The sequence below is a fragment of the Carettochelys insculpta genome, chromosome 12 (genome assembly GCF_033958435.1).
Source record: "Carettochelys insculpta isolate YL-2023 chromosome 12, ASM3395843v1, whole genome shotgun sequence".
In the NCBI taxonomy this organism is placed as follows: domain Eukaryota; kingdom Metazoa; phylum Chordata; order Testudines; family Carettochelyidae; genus Carettochelys; species Carettochelys insculpta.
The window spans coordinates 45,841,340-45,853,999 of record NC_134148.1 but is presented as its reverse complement, the minus strand read 5'-3'; the positions used below and the strand labels follow the sequence as shown (position 1 = coordinate 45,853,999).

General features: G+C 66.0%; 2 protein-coding genes across 4 annotated transcripts; one reads left to right on the top strand and one right to left on the bottom strand.

The window, feature by feature from the left end:
- Positions 1-446: 446 nt before the first annotated feature.
- On the bottom strand, positions 447-5,348 carry HDDC3 (HD domain containing 3). Of its 2 annotated transcripts, XM_075007295.1 has the most exons (4): positions 5,156-5,348; positions 3,399-3,454; positions 3,026-3,266; positions 447-2,342 (listed from the first exon to the last, which is right to left on the bottom strand). In XM_075007295.1, the coding sequence occupies exons 1-4, from the start codon at positions 5,265-5,267 to the stop codon at positions 2,212-2,214; spliced, it is 540 nt and encodes a 179-aa protein (XP_074863396.1). In that variant the 5' UTR covers positions 5,268-5,348; the 3' UTR covers positions 447-2,211. The 2 variants fall into 2 exon arrangements, with proteins under 2 accessions (XP_074863396.1, XP_074863395.1); XM_075007294.1 differs by lacking the exon at positions 447-2,342 and having other exon boundaries at positions 2,374-3,266.
- Positions 5,349-8,180: 2,832 nt separating this feature from the next.
- On the top strand, positions 8,181-12,660 carry LOC142019909 (GDP-D-glucose phosphorylase 1-like). Of its 2 annotated transcripts, XM_075007292.1 has the most exons (3): positions 8,181-8,385; positions 8,903-9,059; positions 10,931-12,660. In XM_075007292.1, the coding sequence occupies exons 2-3, from the start codon at positions 8,989-8,991 to the stop codon at positions 12,195-12,197; spliced, it is 1,338 nt and encodes a 445-aa protein (XP_074863393.1). In that variant the 5' UTR covers positions 8,181-8,385; positions 8,903-8,988; the 3' UTR covers positions 12,198-12,660. The 2 variants fall into 2 exon arrangements, with proteins under 2 accessions (XP_074863393.1, XP_074863394.1); XM_075007293.1 differs by lacking the exon at positions 8,903-9,059 and having other exon boundaries at positions 10,931-12,657.

Genomic DNA, 12,660 nt, shown 5'->3' with positions numbered 1-12,660 from the left:
CCTAGCCGTGCGGTGCCCCTAGCCATGCCGTGCCCTGCCCCTAGCCAGGCTGCGCTGCGCCGTGCGGTGCCCCTAGCCAGGCTGCGCTGCGCCGTGCCGTGCCGTGCCGTGCCGTGCGAGGCCGTGCCGTGCCAGGCTATGCTGTGCGGTACCCCTAGCCGTGCGGTGCCCCTAGCCATGCCGTGCCCTGCCCCTAGCCAGGCTGCGCTGCGCCGTGCCTTGCAGTGCCCGGCCGGGCCGGGCCCAGAGCACTGTGCCACACCGCGCCCCTAGCCAGGCCGTGCCGTGCCCCTAGCCGGGCCAAGCCCAGAGCGCCGGGCCATGCCACACCCCTAGCAAGGCCATGCTGCACCATGCCATGCCGCGCCCCTAGCCTGTCCATGCCACACCGTGCTGGGCCCAGTGTGCCACGCCGCACCTTGCCCCGCCCCGCCCCGCCCCGCCCCAGCCAGGCCGTGCCATGTCATGCCGCGCTGCACCCCTAGCCAGGCCCAGCCCAGAGTGCCACACTGTGCTGCACCCATAGTCATGCCGTGCCGTGCCCTTAGCCAGGCTGGGCCAAGAGCGCCGTGCCGTGCTGTGCTGTGCCCCTAGCCAGGCCGGGCCCAGGGCGCTGTGCCGTGCCGTGCCGTGCCTGTAGCCAGGCCGGGCCCAGAGCGCCGTGCCGTGCCGTGCTCCTAGCCAGGCCGGGCCCAGAGCGCCGTGCCGTGCTCCTAGCCAGGCCGGGCCCAGAGCGCCGTGCCATGCCGTGCCTGTGGCCAGGCCAGGCCCAGAGTGCCGTGCCGTGCCGTGCCGTGCCTGTGGCTAGGCCGGGCCCAGAGCGCCGTGCCGTGCCGGGCCTATAGCCAGGCCGGGCCCAGAGCGCCGTGCCATGCTCCTAGCCAGGCCATTCCCAGAGCACTGTGCCCTGCCCTGGCCCAGCGACTCCCACCCCTGAACTTCGCAGCCCTGCTGGGACTCGGGGCCCAGCCCAGCCCAGCCCAGCCCCTGGGGCGAGGGACAGAGACCAGGTCCAGCTACAGGGCTTTTATTTACAATCTATAGCCACAAGGTTCTGTCCTCCCCGCCCCCGCCGCCACCCGCAAGGGAGCTCAGCACCAGGGCCCCCACCTGCCGGGTGCTAGGGCCAGGAAGCGCCAGCTGAGGGGAAAGGGCTCCCTACGTGGGGGTAGGGGAACTGCAAGAATTTGGGAGGTGATCAGGGCAGCACTCTTCGGTGATAGACATGGAGAATGTGTAGGCTCTGAGGGGAGGTTGAGTAGGGGTTGGGAGGGCGTATGGGTGCAAGGGAGGGTTCTGACCTGGAGGATGGGGTTGGGATGCAGGACGGTGTGCAGGGTCAGGGAGGGAGCAGGGCCTCGGGTTTGTGACCTGAGGCAGGGAGTAGGGGTGCAGGACAGGATGACGTGCCAGGTGTAGGCTCCATCAAGGAGGCACTTACCTAGGCAGCTCCCAGCAGCCTTGTGGGATCCTTAGGCTGGCTCCCTGCCCGTCCTGCACCCCACACCACTGAAAGTGGCCAGCTGCAGCGGCCACACGTGTCTTTGCATGCCATGCAGCTCTGGGGTAAGGGGCAGGGGTGGGGGGGAGGGAGACTCCCTGCAAGCATGGCCGAAGCAGCTTGTGCTGGCTGGCCAGCAGGACCGCAAGTATGTGCTGCAGTCAGTGAGAACATGTGAAACACCTCCCCTCCTCCTGCAGAGAGCCCACGACCCCAGCAGCTGTGTGGGAGCAGGGCAGACGGAGCCAGCACGAGGCTCCGCTGGGCCACAGGATTGTGCGAGCTGGATTCTGCCTGCCCTTGACCTACCCGCACTTCCCACACTCAGCTGATCCACAGGGAGAGGTTTAGGGGAGTGTTAGAGGAGAGTACGCCCTGCTCCCCTGGAGAGGGGTGAGTGCTGGAGGGAACAAGAGCCCCCTGCTGTTACTCAGACAGCTCACAGGAGAAAGGGGGTATTTTGTAGCAGGTAAGTCTCCTTGGGCTTTAATCTCTGTCCCATTTTGTGCGCTGCTGCCCTTGCGCAGGGAACAGCCTCCCTGGACAGACAGACAGTGGTGTAAGAGGATCCAGGCAGGGGCCAGGTCACCCTGGTCCAGTCACGGACGTGCATGGCCAAGCTGTGGGAGTCAGTAGTTAATCCCAGTGGTGGAAGTGGAAGTCTCAGCAGCCTATGTTGGCTTGTGGCACGTGCTGGGTGCCATGCACAATCACTCAGGCAGCCCTCGCTCCCTGAACAGCTGCTGCAGCTTCTCTTCCAGCGCCGGGCTTGTCTCCCGCAGACCCTTCACCACCTCTGAGGCCCAAAGGAAGTACTCCTGGACCCGCTGTTCAGACCATCCTAAAGCAGAGAGCACCGTGTGTGTCAGAGATGCAGCAAGACCAGCTGGGCAGCACACACATCAACGAGAAGAGTGCTGGGCTAATGCCCAAAGAGGCATGGGCCAGCTCAGCCTCGGCTGTAAGAGCTCAAGCCCCAGGGGTGGTACCAACCATACAAATGGAAAAGGCCCCATTTACTTTGATGGAAGCATTTTTATAATGAGGGCAAAGTGCCTGACCCTGAGCACTGCTTCAGCAGCCAGCCAGAACAGGTATGTGGGGGGCTGGCGTGGTGTTTATAGTGGAGGTGCTGAACCAAGCTACAAACCGCACGTATGATGGAATCCAGCGTGGCAGCCCCTAATTTCAGCGTCTGCCAGGGAACCTGGCAGAGAGGTGCTGTCAGTTGAGCTTGGACTCCACGTGTTCAGTATGGGAGACCTGCATTCAGGCCGACAGGGTGGAACAGTCGGTGGACACACACAGACGCCTGGGCAGGTGCCAGGGTTTTGAGCTCCCAGGCCTGTAGCCTGGCCTCTTACTGCAGTTGAGGTAGAGGACACATTTGCCTGCTGTAGCAATTGGGCACTTTGTCCCTTTTAAGAGCCCACCAGTACGGAGTGACTGCCTGGCAGAAAGGAGTGCCAACCCGTCCCATGCCCACAGCCAGGCCAGCAGTGACTGGAGTCCCAGGCGCTGTACCTTCCGGGGTGCAACGGTTCAGGTCCCGCAGATTGTCCAGCTTGTCCGCCAGTTTGACCAGCTTGGCTCCCCGACTGCTGTGGGGTGCATGCTCGATCTGCAGGCGCTTCCGCTCCACCTTGGGCAGCGTCTTGTCATCCGTCACCTCCTCCACAATGTGCCGCACCTCCTCCCCGAAGTGCGCCTCGATCTCCGCAAAGGTGGTGTCCGTGTCCTCCACCGTGTCATGCAGCAGGGCAGCCTGCAAGCCAGGGAAAAGGACAGGCTGAGCCAACCTGGGGGCCCCAACACAGGGCGGGCTGCCTCCAGAACTCAGAGCTGAGGGCGGGGGGCTCCAGGACTTGTCCAGCCTCTCTCTTCCTGCTGGAGTTACCTGCAGCACCGCAATGTCCGTTACTCCAGCCTCCTGAGACAGGATCCTGGCCACACCTAGGCACATGGGCGGAGGTCAGCGAGCAGCGGGGCAGGGACCCCCCAGCACAGTCTGGCCCTCCCCAGGTGCTACACCACTGCAAGCAGCAGGACATGCAGAAGCCCACAGCATCTCCCAGGGCTGCCAACACCGCCCATTGCCTCTGGTTGGGCCTGTCCCTGCCCAGAGCCAAACCACCTTTATTGGCGCGACCCGGATCCGAACCACAACCCCTCATCCGACCCCGATCCGAACCTGAACCGACCCCCGCACACGGCGCGACCCGGATCCGAACCACAACCCCTCATCCGGCCCAGATCCGAACCTGAACCGACTCCCCCCGCAGCCGGCGCGACCCGGATCCGAACCACAACCCCTCATCCGGCCCGGATCCGAACCTGAACCGACCCCCCCGCCACCCGGCGCGACCCGGATCCGAACCACAACCCCTCATCCGGCCCGGATCCGAACCTGAACCGACCCCCCCCCCACCCGGCACGACCCGGATCCGAACCACAACCCCTCATGCGGCCCGGATCCGAACCTGAACCGACCCCCCCACCCGGCGCGACCCGGATCCGAACCACAACCCCTCATGCGGCCCGGATCCGAACCTGAACCGACCCCCCCACCCGGCGCGACCTGGATCCGAACCACAACCCCTCATGCGGCCCGGATCCGAACCTGAACCGACCCCCCCACCCGGCGCGACCCGGATCTGAACCACAACCCCTCATCCGGCCCGGCTCCGAACCTGAACCGACCCCCCCCCCCCCGGCGCGACCCGGATCCGAACCACAACCCCTCATCCGGCCCGGCTCCGAACCTGAACCGACCCCCCCCCCCCCCCCGGCGCGACCCGGATCCGAACCACAACCCCTCATCCGGCCCGGCTCCGAATCTGAACCGACCCCCCCCCCCCGCCGGCGCGACCCGGATCCGAACCACAACCCCTCATCCGGCCCGGATCCGAACCTGAAACGACCCCCCCACCCGGCGCGACCCGGATCCGAACCACAACCCCTCATGCGGCCCAAATCCGAACCTGAACCGACCCCCCCAGCCGGCGCGACCCGGATCCGAACCACAACCCCTCATCCGGCCCGGCTCCGAACCTGAACCGACCCCCCCCCCGGCGCGACCCGGATCCGAACCACAACCCCTCATCCGGCCCGGATCCGAACCTGAACCGACCCCCCCACCCGGCGCGACCCGGATCCGAACCACAACCCCTCATGCGGCCCGGATCCGAACCTGAACCGACCCCCCCAGCCGGCGCGACCCGGATCCGAACCACAACCCCTCATCCGGCCCGGATCCGAACCTGAACCGACCCCCCCAGCCGGCGCGACCCGGATCCGAACCACAACCCCTCATGCGGCCCGGATCCGAACCTGAACCGACCCCCCCACCCGGCGCGACCTGGATCCGAACCACAACCCCTCATCCGGCCCGGATCCGAACCTGAACCGACCCCCCCAGCCGGCGCGACCCGGATCCGAACCACAACCCCTCATGCGGCCCGGATCCGAACCTGAACCGACCCCCCCAGCCGGCGCGACCCGGATCCGAACCACAACCCCTCATCCGGCCCGGATCCGAACCTGAACCGACCCCCCCAGCCGGCGCGACCCGGATCCGAACCGCCCCCGCGTCCAGCCCAGAACCGAACCGCCCCGGATCCGAACGGCTGCCCCGGCCCGGCCGGCCCCGCCCACCGATGGGGTGGTTGACGTAGGGGGTCCGCTCGGGGTCTTTCCGCCGCTGCCCCCTGTGCTTGCGGGCGGCGAAGTGGGCCGCCTCCAGCAGCCGGGCCGCCTCGGAGCCCATGGCCGGGAAATCGCGGCACGGGGGCCGCGCGGCGCGCCGGGAAATGGGCCGCAGCTCGCCCCGCCCGCGGGGAGGCCCGAGGCCGGCCGCACCTGCGCGTCGCGTCGCGTCTCGTCTCGTCTCGGCCGCGCCGGGCCGGTTCGGTTCGGTTCGGTTCGGGCTGCCCCGGGGAGGCGCTGCGGTGAGTTCGGCGGGGGCGGGGGCAGGTCACGTCACTCGCGGGCCTGAGGGGGAGCGGGGGTGTCTGTCACTGCTCGCGGGTCGTGCACGGGGCGGGCCGGCGCCGCAGCTCTGCACACACACGTGTGTCACTGCTCACGGGGCGGGCCGGCGCCGCAGCTCTGCACACACACGTGTGTCACTGCTCGTGGGGCGTGCACGGGGCGGGCCGGTGCCGCAGCTCTGCACACACACGTGTGTCACTGCTCACGGGGCGGGCCGGCGCCGCAGCTCTGCACACACACGTGTGTCACTGCTCGTGGGGCGTACACGGGGCGGGCCGGCGCCGCAGCTCTGCACACACACGTGTGTCACTGCTCGCGGGGCGGGCCGGCGCCGCAACTCTGCACACACACGTGTGTCACTGCTTGCGGGGCGGGCCGGCGCCGCAGCTCTGCACACACACGTGTGTCACTGCTCGCGGGACGTGCACGGGGCGGGCCAGCGCCGCAGCTCTGCGCACACACGTGTGTCACTGCTCACGGGGCGGGCCGGCGCCGCAACTCTGCACACACACGTGTGTCACTGCTCGCGGGGCGGGCCGGCGCCGCAACTCTGCACACACACGTGTGTCACTGCTCACAGGGCGGGCCGGCGCCGCAACTCTGCACACACACGTGTGTCACTGCTCGCGGGGCGGGCCGGCGCCGCAGCTCTGCACACACACGTGTGTCACTGCTCACGGGGCGGGCCGGCGCCGCAACTCTGCACACACACGTGTGTCACTGCTCACGGGGCGGGCCGGCGCCGCAACTCTGCACACACACGTGTGTCACTGCTCGCGGGGCGTGCACGGGGCGTGCCGACGCCATAGCTCTTCACACACACGTGTGTCACTGCTCATGGGGCGTGCACGGGGCGGGCCGGTGCCGCAGCTCTGCACACACACGTGTGTCACTGCTCACGGGGCGGGGCGGCGCCGCAACTCTGCACACACACGTGTGTCACTGCTTGCGTGGCGTGCACGGGGCGGGCCGGCACCGCAGCTCTGCACACACACGTGTGTCACTGCTCGCGGGGCGTGCACGGGGTGTGCCGGCGCCATAGCTCTGCACACACACGTGTGTCACTGCTCGCGGGGCGTGCACGGGGCGGGCCGGCGCCGCAGCTCTGCACACACACGTGTGTCACTGCTCGCGGGGCGGGCCGGCGCCGCAACTCTGCACACACACGTGTGTCACTGCTCGCGGGGCGTGCACGGGGCGGGCCGGCGCCGCAGCTCTGCGCACACACGTGTGTCACTGCTCGCGGGGTGTGCACGGGGCGGGCCGGCTCTGCAGCTCTGCTTGCACACGTGTGTCACTGCTCACAGGGCGGGCCAGCTCCGCAGCTCTGCACACACGTGTGTCACTGCTCGCGGGGCATGCTCGGGGCGGGCCGGCTCCGCAGCTCTGCTTTCACAGATGTGTCACTGCTCACTGGGTGTGCACGGGGCGGGCAGGCGCCACAGCTCTGCTTGCACACATGTGTCACTGCTCGCGGGGTGTGCACGGGGCGGGCGGGCTCCGCAGCTCTGCTGGCACAGGTGTGTCACTGCCAGTGGGGTGTGCACGGGGCGGGCGGGCTCCGCAGCTCTGCTGGCACAGGTGTGTCACTGCCAGTGGGGTGTGCACGGGGCGGGCGGGCTCCGCAGCTATGCTGGCACAGGTGTGTCACTGCCAGTGGGGTGTGCACGGGGCGGGCGGGCGCCGCAGCTCTGCTGGCACAGGTGTGTCACTGCCAGTGGGGTGTGCACGGGGCGGGCGGGCACCGCAGCTCTGCTGGCACAGGTGTGTCACTGCCAGCGGGGTGTGCATGGGGCGGGTGGGCTCCGCAGCTCTGCACACACACGTGTGTCACTGCCAGTGGGGTGTGCACGGGGCGGGCGGGCTCCGCAGCTCTGCTGGCACAGGTGTGTCACTGCCAGCGGGGTGTGCACGGGGCGGGCGGGCTCCGCAGCTCTGCTGGCACAGGTGTGTCACTGCCAGCGGGGTGTGCACGGGGCGGGCGGGCGCCGCAGCTCTGCTGGCACAGGTGTGTCACTGCCAGCGGGGTGTGCACGGGGCGGGCGGGCGCCGCAGCTCTGCTGGCACAGGTGTGTCACTGCCAGCGGGGTGTGCACGGGGCGGGCGGGCGCCGCAGCTCTGCTGGCACAGGTGTGTCACTGCCAGCGGGGTGTGCACGGGGCGGGCGGGCGCCGCAGCTCTGCTGGCACAGGTGTGTCACTGCCAGCGGGGTGTGCACGGGGCGGGCGGGCGCCGCAGCTCTGCTTGCACAGGTGTGTCACTGCCAGCGGGGTGTGCACGGGGCAGGCGGGCGCCGCAGCTCTGCTTGCACAGGTGTGTCACTGCCAGCGGGGTGTGCACGGGGCGGGCGGGCTCCGCAGCTCTGCTGGCACAGGTGTGTCACTGCCAGCGGGGTGTGCACGGGGCGGGCGGGCTCCGCAGCTCTGCTGGCACAGGTGTGTCACTGCCAGCGGGGTGTGCACGGGGCGGGCGGGCGCCGCAGCTCTGCTGGCACAGGTGTGTCACTGCCAGCGGGGTGTGCACGGGGCGGGCGGGCGCCGCAGCTCTGCTGGCACAGGTGTGTCACTGCCAGCGGGGTGTGCACGGGGCGGGCGGGCGCCGCAGCTCTGCTGGCACAGGTGTGTCACTGCCAGCGGGGTGTGCACGGGGCGGGCGGGCGCCGCAGCTCTGCTTGCACAGGTGTGTCACTGCCAGCGGGGTGTGCACGGGGCAGGCGGGCGCCGCAGCTCTGCTTGCACAGGTGTGTCACTGCCAGCGGGGTGTGCACGGGGCGGGCGGGCTCCGCAGCTCTGCCCGCGGCCGTGTGCGTTGCCTGCACTTCCTGGTTCTATGGAGCAGGCTGCCTTCGGGAGATCCTCAGCAGCCTGGTGAGCTGGCCAGACTCCCGGCTCCAGGTGGGTAAAGGCCCCGCGCTGCAGCTGGCTGGGCAGGGGCCAGCAGGGCTGTTGCTGGTGGATTTGCTGGTGGTGCTGAGGGAGCTGTCCGGGGCAGTCCTGCTGGGAGGGGTGGTCCGTGGGCTGGCGAAGGGCATCTGGCGGGGCTCTGCCGGCAGGACGGAGATCTGGCAAGCGGGTGTCGGTGCTAGGAGCAGAGGCTTGTCCCCTTGCTGGAAGCCCGTAATGCTGAGCACGCAGGCTGCTCAGTCGCCCCGGCTGATCCCCTCTGCGCCCCTGCGGCTGCTTTCCTAGCAGCACTCTGGCAGCCAGGCAGTCATAGCAACATGCAACACCCACCTGAGCATCCCATGTGTCTGACCCCCACCCCTCTGGGAGGTCAGTGCCCTCCGCTGTGCTGTGCCGGGCGGGCGGGACTTGCTCAGCGTGCCCAGTGACTACATGGGGGCCTGGGCCTGTTTCTGTCTGCTGGGGGCTCACACAGAAGGCTCAGCTGTAGCGCTCTGACCACATTAAGCCACCTGACCTTCCCATCTGCCATCTGAGGGGAAGTGGCTGCCAGCTCCAAGGCTGGGCACCAGGAGGAAGGAGCTGGAAGGACCTATGCTGGATATTCCAGGAGAGTGCAGCAGAGACCCGGGGAAGTGGCCAAGGCCTGGTCCCTGCACTTCCAGGTCAGGTTTGAGAGGGAGTCTGTGGGGGAAGGAGCTCTGCAGCTGCTGAGTTTGGCCTGGGGAGCCCTGCGGCCTGTCTGGGTTCAGGTCTCCAGTCGGCTGCATGTTGGGAGGCCAGCCCGTCCTCTCCTGGTTTGCAACACCTGGGAAGACGCGTCCGAGTGAGGCAAGCAGGGTGCCAATGAGAGTTGCTCCCAGAGGCGGGGGAGGCCTCCTCCCCCGTACGGCTGAGAAGACTGCAGCCCTCTGGCCTGGCAGGTGGTCACCAGCTCCAGGCTCACCAAGAGCTGTGCAGCTCCAGGGTGGGCTCTGAGGTGGGGAAGAACCTGCAGGAGTCTCCGTGCCGCCGCTGAGCCCACCCCTCTGTGGGAAATCTGGGGCGGGGGGAAGGAAGGAGAGCGAAGGAACAAACAGCCAGCACCGCACACCTGTGAGGGGACTGGATTGTTCTGCTGGATGTGGAAGCCATTTAATGCGTCCATAGTATCTACTGAGACCAAGTATGGGGTCGGGGTCCAGTGAAAGCTGAGGGTGCCCTGAATCTACGTGTGCTACTCACGTGCCTGTATCACGTTGGTGGGCGGAGTTACAGATTTTAGCGCTGTCGCGGGATTAGAAACGTTTTCGTGCCGAGAGTCACAACAGGAGGTATGATTTCCCCAGCAGCCCAGCCAGGGTGATGGGCTGCACAAAGGCTCAGACAGCCACACACATCTCAGGGACGTGGGACTCCTCTCCTGGGACGCACCCCATGGCGGCAGCCCACAGTAGCCCACCCGGGTCAGGTCACCCTGACCCTCCAGCGCCTGATGGAGCAAACTATAAAATGGGCCTAGAGCGTCCATTTTGGTTCCTGCTCCCGCTCCATGTTCCAGCCTGCAGGCTCCAGCTCGCCTGATCTCCAGTTCTCAGCAATTGTCTATGTACCCTGGACACCCCCCCAGGGGCTGGACTTTCAGAGATTTCCAAGACTCAGCACAGAACAGGGCTGGCTGCAGCAATGGCTGTAAGGCGGGTTTGCAGAGTTTGGCTGTAACCATTCTCTGCAACCTGCTCTTTCTTCCGTTGTTAATGAGCCTTTAGAGCCATGTCTACACGTGCACGCTACTTTGAAGTAGCGGCACTAACTTCGAAATAGCGCCCGTCACGGCTACACACGTCGGGCGCTATTTCGAAGTTAACTTCGACGTTAGGCGGCGAGACGTCAAAGTCACTATCCTCATCAGGAGATGGGGATAGCGCCCTACTTCGACGTTCAACGTCGAAGTAGGGACCGTGTAGTCATTGCGTGTCCCGCAACTTCGAAATAGCGGGGTCCGCCATGGCGGCCATCAGCTGAGGGGTTGAGAGACGCTCTCTCTCCAGCCCCTGCGGGGCTCTGTGGTCACCGTGTGCAGCAGTCCTTAGCCCAGGGCTTCTGGCTGCTGCTGCTGCAGCTGGGGATCCATGCTGCATGCACAGGGTCTGCAACCAGTTGTCGGCTCTGTGGATCTTGTGTTGTTTAGCGCAACTGTGTCTGGGAGGGGCCCTTTAAGGGAGTGGCTTGCTGTTGAGTCCGCCCTGTGAGCCTGTCTGCAGCTGTGCGTGGCACCCTTATTTCGATGTGTGCTACTGTGGCGTGTAGACGTTCCCTCGCAGCGCCTATTTCAATGTGGTGCTGCCCAACATCGAAGTTGAACATCGACGTTGCCAGCCCTGGAGGATGTGAAGACGTTATTCATCGAAATAGCCTATTTCGATGTTGCTACATCAAAATAAGCTATTTCGATGTAGGCTTCACGTGTAGACGTAGCCTAGGTGTCCAGAGCTGCAGGGGTGGCACACGAGGTGGTTTGGGTGAGCGCCAAGTGTTATGTCTTTGTCTGTTTCAGCTCAGCTGGAAACGCGGCCTGCCGAGGAGCCCTGACCACGTGCTGCTGCTCATCTAACATGGCAGCGTCCCTGGGTGACAGCCAAGGCCTTCGTGAACCACTAGGTTTGCCCTCCTCGGGGCAGCCAGAGAACGCTGCTGCCTCCTGCCAGGAGGAGTTTGTTTATGGTGAAGAGGATTTTGTTTGGGGTGGGGTTGGCTGGTGGAGGAGCAGGTCGAGGGGGCCAGCGCACTGCTCCGTGTCTCGCTTTGACAGAGCTTTGCAGTCCAGCTGGGCGGAGAGGATGGAGCTGGGGCTGTTCAGGTACCACCTGGGGGAGCTGCAGACCCGTATCGTGCCTGGGAAAGTTGGGTTTGTGGCCCAGCTGAACATCCAGCGGGGGCTGGAGAGGAGGAGGCCACAGGCCATCCAGAGCGTAAGGCAGCCCTTTGACGCCCAGCAATTCCATTTCAATAAGATCAACCCCAGGGAAATCCTCTTCCGTATGGCCAGGAGCCCTGCTCTCCCCTGTCCCAGCAGGGAGCCCTCTCCGTGCCCAAGGACCCCGCCGGAGTCCGAAGTCCCCAGGAGCCCAGGTCGCGTCCTTGTGGTGATTAACGTCAGCCCCTTGGAGTTTGGACATGTGCTCTTTATTCCAGAGCCCGCTCTGTGCCTGCCTCAGGTTCTCACCCAGCCGCTGCTACAGCTGGGGCTGGAGTCGGTTCTCCTCAGTGCCCACCCTGGCTTCCGGGTTGGGTTTAACAGCCTGGGCGCCTTCGCCTCAGTCAACCACTTGCACCTCCATGGCTTTTATCTGGATTGGGAGCTCCTGATTGAGACAGCCCCAGGTGAACCCCTGTGCCCCACGCTCAACTTCCACTTCCTGCGGGAGGTCCCGGCCCCAGGGTTCCTGTTCTACAGCGAGGGGCAGGGGCTGGCAGCCCTGGCGCGCAGCGTCTGCCGGGTCACTGACTACCTGGTGGACAAAGAGATTGCACACAACGTGTTTGTGACCCGGGGAACTGCTCCTGGAGGGGCAGCCCCTGCGCAGGCCCCCTCCGGGCTCCGGGTGCTCATCTGGGCCAGGAGGTCCTGCTTTGGCATCAAGGAGGAAACTGCATTTAATGTGGCACTTTGTGAGCTGGCTGGGCACCTGCCCATCAAAAATGCCCAAGACTTCCAGAGTCTCACAGAGAGGGCAGCTATTCACATCATCCAGCAGTACCTCCTCCCTGAGCCGCAGCTCGCGCAGCTCCGCAGCCAGCTAGTGACGCTGCTGACGGAGTAACCTCGCGGGCACGCGGCGGCGCGCTCTCGGTCCAGTCTCACTTGGACGTGCGTTGTACCGGCTGTCGAACAGTTCACTCGGGCAGCCGGGAGCGACTCGGGATGTGTCCCCAGGGTCTGAGATGGAGGCCGCCTTCATGTTTGAACCACTGCCCTGCGGGCACGGCTGAGCACGCTGCCTGCCATGCCATCCTGGGCAAGCAGGGAAGGACGCTCGCTCCCTGTGGCAGGCTTGTCCTTCCCTCACGTGCTCCTGTGAGCTCAGGTGGGCTCTGTGGTGTGCTGGGAGTGGGGAATATAACTGATCTAGTTCCCAATTGAGGGGTCAGCTTGTTCCTGGTGAATACAGCCCATAAGCTCCCACAGCATCACCCCGTGTCCTGTCTGCTCTTTCCAATAGCACGTGGTCAAGGGCCTCTTTGATCAGCAATGGGCCCACGTCCCAGTGGCCTCCTTCTCTTCCC